This window comes from Quercus lobata, chromosome 8, assembly GCF_001633185.2.
Source record: "Quercus lobata isolate SW786 chromosome 8, ValleyOak3.0 Primary Assembly, whole genome shotgun sequence".
Taxonomy (NCBI): domain Eukaryota; kingdom Viridiplantae; phylum Streptophyta; class Magnoliopsida; order Fagales; family Fagaceae; genus Quercus; species Quercus lobata.
In genome coordinates this window covers 19932957-19944559 of record NC_044911.1, presented here as the reverse complement: position 1 = coordinate 19944559, position 11603 = coordinate 19932957, and the positions used below count along the sequence as shown (strand labels likewise).

The 11603-nt window shown below is 33.0% G+C and overlaps 2 protein-coding genes across 2 annotated transcripts; both read left to right on the top strand.

Moving 5' to 3' along the window:
• The first annotated feature begins 819 nt into the window (after nucleotides 1-819).
• LOC115955952 (ultraviolet-B receptor UVR8) lies at nucleotides 820-6755 on the top strand. Its single transcript, XM_031074375.1, has 7 exons — nucleotides 820-1235; nucleotides 1478-2155; nucleotides 2729-2938; nucleotides 3441-3551; nucleotides 5276-5644; nucleotides 5765-5872; nucleotides 6086-6755. The coding sequence occupies exons 2-7, from the start codon at nucleotides 1817-1819 to the stop codon at nucleotides 6425-6427; spliced, it is 1479 nt and encodes a 492-aa protein (XP_030930235.1). The 5' UTR covers nucleotides 820-1235; nucleotides 1478-1816; the 3' UTR covers nucleotides 6428-6755.
• A 2781-nt stretch (nucleotides 6756-9536) lies between these two features.
• LOC115954669 (F-box/LRR-repeat protein At2g29930-like) lies at nucleotides 9537-10414 on the top strand. Its single transcript, XM_031072590.1, has 3 exons — nucleotides 9537-9552; nucleotides 9675-9818; nucleotides 9905-10414. The coding sequence occupies exons 2-3, from the start codon at nucleotides 9708-9710 to the stop codon at nucleotides 10175-10177; spliced, it is 384 nt and encodes a 127-aa protein (XP_030928450.1). The 5' UTR covers nucleotides 9537-9552; nucleotides 9675-9707; the 3' UTR covers nucleotides 10178-10414.
• The last annotated feature ends 1189 nt before the right edge of the window (nucleotides 10415-11603 follow it).

Sequence of the window (11603 nt, the reverse complement as noted above, 5' to 3'; positions counted from 1 at the left end):
ACATGTATTTTTACCAGACCATCCTTTAGTTGTCTCTACTTAAACCTAGGAGTGTAGGGATACTTTGGAACCAAAAAAAAAAAAAAAAATCAAATCCAACAAGGAGAAGTCTTTTAAATAATAGTATAGATTTATATGTTAAATATAAGTTCAATTGATGTTTATTTTATTGTTATTATTTTTGAAGGCAGATAATAAGAATGGGAGGTAGAGTTCCAATTACAAACATGCGATACACAAATATGTCATTACCAATTTAACACTAGATTATCACTTGTATAAATACATTTGGAATTAAACAAGGGAAATGTTAAACAATTTCTAATAGTTGTCTAAGGAAGAAAACTTTATAGATTTTTTATTAAAAAAACTATTTTTTCTTCTTGAAATGATTACATTCTATTTTGGTAGCAATAACAAGGACCCAACCTAATATCTTTATGGACGTTAATTAGCTTAATTTGTAAAACCTCTTATCAGACACAAATATTTGTGATTGAAAACTTGCTCGACAAGACAGTGAGAAAATATATGAAAAGTCACGTGATCCAAAATTTTAATCAGCCAAAAAAATTAATCCAAAAAAAAAAAAATTTGTCATGTTGCAGCACGTGTTCCTCAAGGAAGGCGAGTTTCACATCGACATACTCGCAGAACCACATCCAATAATCCTCAGTCGTAGAAAAAAACATGTAGCCTCTGACGCAAAAAGCCTGTCAATTTGCTGACATGGCACCACTACAGACTTCCACGTAGGACCAAATTCAGACACAAACAAACGAAACAAACATTAAAAAAAAAAAAAACAATTCGTGGAATCCACGAAGGAACAGACCAGAGAGCTAAAGCTAAAGCCAAATCCAAAAGTAGTTGGAGAAGAAAGAAGAACCCATGAAATTCCACGCACGGAGATTCCTCTTTCTCTGCCTTTAAAACCCAAATTATATTCCTTTAGAAATAAAAAAGAAAAAGAAAAATAAAAAGTCACAGTGCTCAGAGAGAGAGAAAGGCATGACCGAGAGGAAATGGAGCTATAAATAAAGAGAGCTCAAAGCCCTTACTTTAGTGGAAACTTAATAACTTTCTCACCCAATTGCTTAGTTTCCCACTTTTGTATTCTTTTTTATTTATTTGTTTATGTTTTTTTTACTCAATTCTACTAGTTCCGTGTTTAATTTATTGAAAATAAAGTCAGGGATCGGCACCGAAAAGCTTCTCTGGTTTCACTTTTCTTGGTAAGATTTCGGCCAATCTTATACTTTTCTTTAAGCTAGTATATCATTACATTCATTTCACATTCTGATCTCCAATACCCACATTCTCTTTCACCTACTACTATCACAAAGTAACTTTTTTTTTTTTTTAATCTCTTTGATTAATACCCAAATTCTCTATCATTAGCTATTAATCTAATTTGTTTGATATTGTTGTTGTAATTCTATGTAATTTGATGGGTTTTTTTGTGCTGAATTTGCAGGTGAAACCTTTTGCATTTCTTGGATAATCCGGGGTTTGGATTTTTTGACCCATCTGATGATTTATTTCCAAACACAAACATTGTATAAACCACCTGTGACTGTGAATTTTTCATCTAGGCCTCCTTTATACTACTCAATTTCCTATATTTTTCTTCCCTCTGATGTTTTCTTTATATGCTGCTTTAATTGCCTTAGATTTCGTCTCAAAATTTGATATTTCCCATCTGTGAAGTTGCTTGCTTTGTTTGAATTCAACTTTGAGAGGGAGTGATTGAGGGAAACTAGCAAGAAATTGGGTTTCTAATTTTGGGGTTCAAAGAAGTGGCCTTTTTAGTAAAATGGGGGATCGATTTAGGTCTGTTTCGATTGAGGATTTGCCATCGCATTTGATTTTGGAGATTTTGACCTCTGGCTGGCTTGGTGTCATTGATCTTGCTTGTTTGGAGTTGACTTCTAGGACTTTTGGTGGCAGTCATGGGTTGTACCCTCATAAGTTCCGGTCGTTGGTGGACTTTGCGGCATTTCAGCTGTGTGTGTCGAATACAATGTTTGCTTGGATGAGTAGAAATGCTCAGGGAGAGTTGTTTGATCGGTGCAATGGGAACTGGAAGCGGGTTTTGAGGTTCTTGCAGTCGGTGGAGCAATCATCAGAGATGGTCGAGACCTCAGCAGGCAATGTACTATTTCTTTTATATTTGCTGTTGCTTTTATATGAATGAACTTTATCTGCATTTTGGAGGTGGGATTTAAGAATAAATGAGCAAGTTTGCTTATTTGTAAAATATTATGAGTTGAAAATGAGTACTTCATTAATTAGTTGTATGTGTAGTAATAATATTTGAGTAATATCGGAATTTGTGTAGAGGTTACATATGCTTACCAATTGAATTTTTGGTTTATATGGATCCTCAAAATTTTTGGAAAGAGGATAATGTTTAGTTTTAGGTTCACTGAGGTGCTTCCCTTTAGTGTACTTCTTGTGTACATCCTCTTGGTTCACACCCCCCCCCCCCCCCCCAAAAAAAAAAAAAAAGAAGAAGAAGAGAAATATCATGCGCTACATTGACCAGTATGAAATTAGAACCTAACAGCATTTCAGTTGTTAAGCAGAAGATCATGAGAAAATTGTCTGTACATTTAAAAAATAATAATAATAATAATGATTTGATTATGATGTTATCATTTATGCGCCTCCTTTCTTTGTGAGAGTTGTATCCTAGCTGTAATTTACTATTACTTTCTATGAGCAGATGCAGATTACCACTGGAATTTATCACACATTGCTGATCAGCAATTCATCAGTGTACACTTGTGGTTTCAGCTTTTGTGGTGTTCTTGGTCACGGTCCCGAAACAACACAATGTGTAGCATTTACCCGGGTTGATTTCCCATCTTTGGCTCATGTTGTGCAAGTTTCGGCTTACCAAAATCATGCTGCCTTTGTCATGCAGTCTGGAGAGGTTGGTACTCCCTACTCAATCTGTTAAATTTATTCAGGATGAACTGTTAGGTACTAGTATGCTCAAGGTAGTTTAGATTAGGCAGTATATCTACCAATAAGCTTTAGCTCAAATGGTACTTTTACCCCCAAAAGAGTAGGGCGGGGTTTAGGTTGTTGATTCAAGAGCCACGAGATACATTCAAGATTATTGTACTCGGCAAGAAGCTATTGAGATATATATGTTTGGTGTTGAGGAATGTTTGGTGCAGCATTGTCCAAGCAACAGATTAGGCTCTAAGCCATTTTCTAGCCATTTTCTGTGTTGCTTAGATGCCTAAACTGTGATGCATATGCTATGTCATTCCTATAGATTTTAGTGCATGCTATACCTGTTTTGGTGGCAAGTTTTCAAATATATTTTGCATAGCTCTGTGTAGCACTGGGATACACAGTTTAAACATCTGTTTGATTTGGATGAAGTGGCACCCGGAATCATGTTATATTGCCTATTATTTATGCAGGTTTTCACATGTGGAGATAATTCATCATATTGTTGTGGCCATAGAGATACAAGTCGCCCCATTTTTAGGCCTAGGCTTGTTGATGCATTGAAGGGAGTTCCTTGCAAGCAGGTACCTGGATACACCATTCTTTTATTGCAAAAAATAAATTTTGTAGAGAATTTAGTTAATTGAGTTCCAGATTTAATGGTTGTAATTTTTTTTAGATGATGGTTGATATAGATTGGTGTGCTAATGTGTGTTAACTTACACATTATTGTTGATAATCCCCCTCCCCCCTCTTCCTCTCTCAGCTCTTTTGATCTCAATCATTGTGTGCTACATTGAATGGTATATACTAAGCTTGTTTGAGCTGGCTGGTTTTGGCGTCTTTCTAAGGTCTAAGAATACATTTGTCTATTCATCGTGAAGTGTTAAGAAGGGATTTATGGATCTACTAGAAGGTGTCATGTCTTTTTCTCGTCTTAGGCATTACTGTGGTTTCTCATTCCCCCCCTCCCCCCCCGCCCCTCTTTTTGTTTTCCTAATTTCCCTTTATAATGGACAGGGTTTTATTTGTTCGGTCAGTTGAAGATTTGATTTTGCCCAATTATTTTTTATTTTCTTCCTTCAATATTGTGTACTATATGATAAGTCCTAAAATTGTGATAGCAACAAGTGACCACACTTTATTAAATACTTTGTTGAATTACGTAATTCCCCTATAGTTCGGGGTGGTTAACTTAATTTTAAAATCATGATTTTTGAATGATTATTATTAACACCCTCAATAACTTACTATTAACTAAAAGTATTAGAAATTCTCATTAGTTATAACTAAAACATATCTTAACCCCCAAAAAAAAAAAAAAAAAAAAAATCATGTGAAAAATGATAGAGCCTCTGATACAATATGTGAGAATTGTGAAATTATATAATAATGGGTCTTTACCTTTGCATTTTATTTTTTTTACTTTTTGTATTTTATTTTTCCAAGAGCCTTGTAGTGTTTCCAACTAGCACCACGTAGTGTTTCCAACGGAGACATCCAAGGTTCAAATCCCCTCTAACTATTGAATTAATAATAATAATGTCATTTAACATTCACAAGTAAATTAATATTATAAGCTCATGTCCAAACCGTATCATGTCAAATACTATATTGTGTCCTGCAGATGCTGATTACACCACATGGACTCCCTTTTCTTTTATTTTCTGTTTTGGTCATATGGTGTATAATTACTACATTAAAATATATTAAACTAATCGATGTAGGTGTTTGAAATGAAACTCTATTGCCAATGTTTCAAAAGGTTTTAAAAATATTACTGCAATTAAATTCTACTATCAAGAATTTCTGGAAATTAACACAAAGTTTCATTATTTATTTTATTCATTTTAATTATCTACTATAATTTTTTTGTTTTAATGATAAAAAATGGGTCTTATATGTCATGTTTGTACTATGTGGTTCAATGTAAGTATTACAAGTTGTACAACACGATCTCACCATGTGACTTGTTATAAGTGCGTTAAAATTATTAACATTGTTTGTTCTAATTAAAAAGCTATACCAAATTTTCAAGAAATTCAGAATATTAATTCTTATTAAATATGAAATATTTCATAAAAATTAAAGGAGCTTCATTATTAATTTTAGTAATAATATTATAGTTTTAGTTGTAATAAAGATTTGGTCTTACATGATGTACTTTTCGCTATATTACTCAAGTATTTTCTTCTTCAATTTCAATTATATTATTAAAATATTTTTTAATTTACATATAATTTTCTACTAATCTGTGAGATGCATGGTACTAGTATTTTTAACATTAATGAGTTTGTACCTGTTTAAGGTTGCTGCAGGGCTCAATTTCACTGTGTTCCTCACAAGACAAGGGCAGGTTTATGCATGTGGGTCCAACACACATGGGCAGCTTGGTCATGGTGATACCCTGGACAGACCAACTCCCAAAATTGTTGAAGTGCTTGAGGGAGTTGGTTCTGTAGTTCAGATTGCTGCAGGTCCAAGTTATGTGTTAGCTGTAACTGACAGCGGGGCAGTCTACTCGTTTGGTTCAGGTTCTAATTTCTGTCTTGGCCATGGAGAGCAGCATGATGAGTTCCAACCACGTGCAATCCAGACTTTCCGGAGAAAGGGTATTCATGTGGTTCGTGTCTCTGCTGGTGATGAGCATGCCGTTGCACTTGACTCCAGTGGACTTGTTAGTCTCTAAATTCAAGATCATTATTATTCTTACTATGGCCAAGAGCTTGTATTTTCTGATTGAATGTGCCTGGTTTTTGTTTACTCAAGTTCCAACTTTCTGCTATGATGGTTGCAGGTATATACTTGGGGCAAAGGCTACTGTGGTGCACTAGGACATGGAGATGAGGCTGATAAAACTACTCCAGCACTCTTGAATTGCCTTAAGAGCCATCTTGCTGTGCAGGTTTGATTCGTCCATATATTTTTGTCATTTGTAATGAAATTCATTATTATGTATACCAAGTAAATTGCTATTGTGCAACATCTTTTTTGTTAAAAAAGACATAGTAGATTATTAACAAGGAAATGGAACCTTTGGTGTTGCAAAACTTTTGAAAGCACCACCTCCTCTACTCCTTGTGACTGAGATTGCTGATTCCTACCTATGATCCTGTAGGTATGTGCAAGAAAGAGGAAAACCTTTGTTCTAGTAGATGATGGATTGGTTTATGGCTTTGGGTGGATGGGGTTTGGTAGCCTTGGGTTCCCAGAGCGGGGAGTATCTGATAAGGTCATGAGGCCCGGAATCCTTGAATGCTTAAGAGGTCACCATGTATCTCAAATTAGTACTGGGTTGTACCACACAGTTGTTGTCACTAACCGTGGAAAAATCTTTGGGTTTGGAGACAATGAAAGAGCACAGCTTGGGCATGACACCTTGAGAATAAGCCTTGAACCCACTGAAATTTTCATCCAAGAAATGACAGATGATACAAATGCTGTTGCAGATAGTGAATGACGTTCAAGGAGCTATCATCTGCTTTGTGCTGGCTATTTAATATAACTTTGTATAAGAAGTGAACACCGTAAGTTTTTTTTTTTTGGTCATTCTTGTTGAATTGCATTACAAAAAAAAAAAAAAAGAAGGAATTGTTAATGTACTTCAAATTATTGTTGTATTTAAGAATAATTTTGTAGCATTTAAAACTTCTTTCATCTAGTAATTATTTGTTGAGATATTAAATTGCATAGAGAGCCAAAAAGCTCTGCATATTTCCTTTTATAGGCAAAATGTGAACTTGGGCTTTTTGGAAGGGATCAGAAGAGAATTCAACTTTTAAGAAGTACTTTAGTAAGCAGTAACCAAAACTCCCCTAAGACAAAACCTGTCGTCTGGGTTTGCCTTGGGCTTCAAATCTCATGAAGAAGTACCTCAATAATCAAAACTCATCTTAAGAGAAAATCATCTAGGCTATGATAAAGCACGTGTAGAAAATCTAAGATTTAGTTTTAGCTTCTGTTACACGAGTTGTTACTTGATAGCACAGGTAAAGCTTGTAACAGATTTTGGTTAGATTATTTCCTTTATTGGTTCAGTCAGATTTTAAAAAAAAAATGCAAGCTAGGAAAATATTTTACAAAATTGTAATTTCAATTATAGTTGAGAAGACGAGGATGATAATTTTTTGATAGAAGCAATTGGCGTTATTTTTAATAATTGCTCTTCTATCATTTTGAGCAACCCGATCAGCTCATGCAAAATCTTGCAAAATACAAAAGGTGGTCCATTTTACATTTTTTGAGCAAAAAAACACTCACATCAGTGGGTGTAAAATTGTGTATAATACACAAGTACTACAGTAATCATGCATATAACTGTGCATATATGCATGATTACTGTAGCTTGTGCATTTAATATTTTAGTATTTTTTGGTAGTGTTGGGTTTGTGAGAGAGAGGGGTAGTGAGTGAGGAAATAATAAAAAATTGTAAAAGAATGAATATTTTATTGAATATATGTGTAGAATAGATAGACTGATGTGAGTGTTTTGTAAAAATGGGTGTGTAAAATATAAAAAGTAGTTTTTTTGTGCAAAATAGACGGAAAGTTTGCATGAGTTATGCAGTTGCTCTTTAGAGCATTCACATTAGTCCATCTAAACGTTTTCGTCTATTTTAACATAAGAACCTATTATTTCTATTTTACATAGTCATTTTGCAAAAACATCCTATTATGCACTATATTTTCTTTAAATAATAATTTTTTATTCACTTTTTATTATTATTTCACCTACCAACACACTCTCTCTTCCTTTTTTGGACATTAAAGAGTGTCGAGAGAAGAGAGAGATAAAGACTGTTTGACAAGGGAGAAAAAGGAAAGAGAAAAAAAATTAAAATAATAAAATAGAAAACTACAATAATCATGTATATTTACACAGTTATTGTAGTAATAATGTATATGTATTGTGTTATAGATGGAGTGATGTGGGTAGTTTTTAGAGGGGAAAAAAAAATGTAAAACTGACCACTTTTTTTTTTTTTTTGTGTGCACTGATTGGTGCAAGTGCTCTAGTAATTGCTCTTTTATAATTTGGTTAAGATATCAAGTGACATGGGATTTAAACTCATGTTTCTTAATCAACAACAAAAATTTTTAATTAAAATTATCGATGTTATTGGACATTCATAGAAGCATCTTGTTTATTCACCTAACCAAGCAGTGGAGAGAAAGCATGCATATATATATATAAAATTTGGAGAAACAAACCCATAAAAAGGAGATGGAAAATGAGGAGATGATGGAACAAGGTTTTAATACAAAGACACCACAAAATTCGCTCAAAAATTAGGGAGATAAAAAAGTGTGAGGATGGAAAATGAGGAGATGATGGAAAAGTCATTTGTTTGGTTGGGAGAGTAGAAAATGGGAGGGATAAAATAATCATTTATTTGGTTGAAAGAAAAAAGAAAAGAAAAAGTAAGATGATAGAAAATGCAATTTGTCTAAATTCACTCTTATGTTCTAATTTCATTAATATATAATAAGAAATAATTTCTTTGTAATAACTAATAAGATATTACTTATTTATCAATTAAAATTAATAAAATAATATTTTATAGAAATTAAAACATTATACCTATTATATATATACTAGACTCATCACATGCGTTTTGTGCGTGCAATAATGCTTTTTTTATATTTATTTTTTTGGTTTAGTGTTATAATGCTTAAAAGTGATATATATATATATATATATATAACCGTGTGTATTTATTTATTTATTTTTTTTTAAGAAGGAGGTAAGGTAATGTGGAATAATGTTTAAAAATGAGATAGAAAACTGTAAGAAGTTGAAACCTAATTGGACATTTGAATTTATTGATTGAGATAAGAATTGTGATAAGTAAAAAAATTTGAGATTTGAACAAAAGAAAGATGATATACATTAGTGTGGATGGATGGAGATTTATGATAATTGTATAGAATTTAGATAACAAAAATTTTGGAATTTTTAAAGAATTTATTTTATTTTATTTTTATTTTTAAAAACCATTTTGAAATTTTAGGATAAGAATGAGTAGTTTTTACTTTTTATGTGAGGTATTTTTATTTATTTTTAATAATTGAAGTATTTGAATTCAAATAGATAATAAATATAGATAAGAATCAGACATTTGAATACAAATTGGTGATAAGAATAACGTTTAAAAAAAAAAAAAGTGAAATAGTATTACTTTTTTTATTATTTTTAATTATGCTAAATCATTACTAGTTTTGAAACCAAAGGAAGGTATTATTGTTAATCCTCCTCCTTCATTCGGCTTCCCTAGTCTCAAGACTCTGCTACTTCAGAGTCCGGTATGCAAACCGCGACACTTTCTCCAAACTCCTCAGTTGCTGCCCGGTCCTCCAAAATTTGTATGTACAATCATATTTGGGGGACTATGATAACAATTTTAAAATCATTGTACCTACACTCAGAACATTACATTTATATATACCTCTTCATCGTCACTACAAACTTGAGATAAATGCCCCAGCTCTCGAATACTTTTATTTCAGAGGTTATATTATTGAAGACCATTTGTTGGGAAACTCTCTAATGTCAAATCCCTTCATTTGGACTTATATTTCACAGAGGTAAATTAAATAATAATAATAATTAATAAAAAGCACTATTTTTTTTTTTTTTTCCATTTCATGTTCTATTATTAAATGGCTAAACAATTTTATATTGTTATTATTATTATGTTGTTGTGCAGTGCCTTTGTTATGCTACTGAGTTAGATCTTCCCATGTTTCATAATTTGGCTCTCTTAAACTTTGATGTTGGTGGTTGTTTGTGGCATGTGCTCCCACACTTGCTTCATCGGGCTCCTAATCTTGCAGTACTTGTCTTTGAGAAGGTATGCTATGCTCAAATGATGAAATTTCTTTTTTTCTCAAATAATCCTGAATTAATCTAAATAACTACTTCATCTTCTGTTGTTAGGAATGCGATGAGGAAGATACTTCCATAATAGAATGGATGTCCTATGAGGACGTTCCTATATGTATATCATTGCACCTCAAGACATTTCATTTTATAGGATTTAAAGGGTTAACGTATGAGCTGGAATTTGTTGGACATATCCTTAAGACGGCAAGATTCTTAAAGACGATGACAGTCTCTTCTGCTGATATAGATTCAGAGGAGTTTCGTGTTCTCAAGGAGTTATTGATGTTACCAAGGGAATCCAGGACTTGTCAAATTGCATTTAGCTGAAGTATATTTCATTATCATTTCTCTCTGTTACTAAAGCACTGTATTTGGTTCATTTGAATCAAGGCAGGTAAAAGTAGGAAAGAGAAATCCAACAAGTCTGATTTACTGTGCTTTTAAGTAGTGATGTTGCCTTGTTCTTTTAATTCATACCCAAGTCTTGGAAAATGTTGTTAACCTAATTTTATTTTAGTAGGAACAATATGACAGAGCTGCTGATGTTAAAATCAAAATATATTGTGAGTGAATTATTGTGGCAGCTTTTCCTGGATATCTTCATGTTTATTTTCTCTACACTCTCTTTGATATTTGTTTGGAGTTTCCTTTTTTTTTTTGGATAATGGAGAGAACGTTTCTAAAGAAGAGTCTTTTTGGATCTACCTCTAGGTAGTAAAACATACGGACAACTAACCCACCCACAAGAACCAACATTCAGCTGCACACTTGTCCTCCAATCAACGTACTGCATGCACATGTTTGTAGATGGCTTGTGTGTGGAGTTGCCTTTTCATGTAGTTACACACATGGTAATGGAATCAAGAAATTAGAGTATAGTCCGCTGTATCATATTTGGAGACTCATTAATTAACCAGGTGCAAAATTCATTATGGAGTATCAAGAGTTTGGACTTTGGAATTTTGAAATATACTTTAGAGACTCAATGGTTCCTTGGAAAAGTATTTGGAAGTCTTAGATTCCCTCAAGTGTTGCCTTCTTTATTTGGACTGCTTCCTTAGGGAGAAGTTTAACAGCAGGGAATTTGAAGAGGAGAGATGTAAATTTGGTTAGTTGGTGTTCTGTGTGTAAGTAGTAAAGGGTGATGGTTGAGTAATTTGCTATTACATTGCCCATTTGCAATTGAGTTATGAATATGGTTTTTGGGTTATTCAGAGTTCATTGGGTGATGCCTAAGGATGTTGATTTACCAGTTTGCTGCCAAGGCCAGTTGGGAAGACATAGAAATAGCGTAATTTGGAAGGTCATTCCTCTTTGTGTAATGTGATGCATTTAGCATGAAAGAAATGCTAGAATATTTTAGGGATGTGAGCGGTTTATCTTAGAAGTGAAGATGCAATTCTTTTGAACTTTGTTTGAGTGGATGATGGCTACATTAGCATATCCCTTCTATAATTAATTAGAGATTATGGATCGTTGTAGTCTTAGAACCTAAATTTGTTATTCATTTAATATACCCCTTCCATTCTTCATGTTTTAGTTTTCTTTTCAATAAAATTTATTAATTATCAGGGAAAAATTTATTAATTTATTCATTTCATTTTTTAAAACAACAGAATTTCCCCTTCCTTCATCCTTTAACCCACTCAAGAAGCAACTGTGGTTCAGAAAATCCTAGGATTTTGTTAGATAGAGCTTCGAATTAGCTTTTGTAAGTTGCCATACTAGAAATTTGGTTGAGCCTAGATATAAC

Coding starts and splice junctions, on each gene's coding strand:
- LOC115954669 (XM_031072590.1), top strand. CDS start 9,708: ATGTTTCATAATTTGGCTCTCTTAAACTTTGATGTTGGTGGTTGTTTG. Junction 9,819..9,904: donor CAGTACTTGTCTTTGAGAAG/GTATGCTATGCT, acceptor TTCTGTTGTTAG/GAATGCGATGAGGAAGATAC.
- LOC115955952 (XM_031074375.1), top strand. CDS start 1,817: ATGGGGGATCGATTTAGGTCTGTTTCGATTGAGGATTTGCCATCGCAT. Junction 2,156..2,728: donor TCGAGACCTCAGCAGGCAAT/GTACTATTTCTT, acceptor TTCTATGAGCAG/ATGCAGATTACCACTGGAAT. Junction 5,873..6,085: donor AGAGCCATCTTGCTGTGCAG/GTTTGATTCGTC, acceptor ATGATCCTGTAG/GTATGTGCAAGAAAGAGGAA.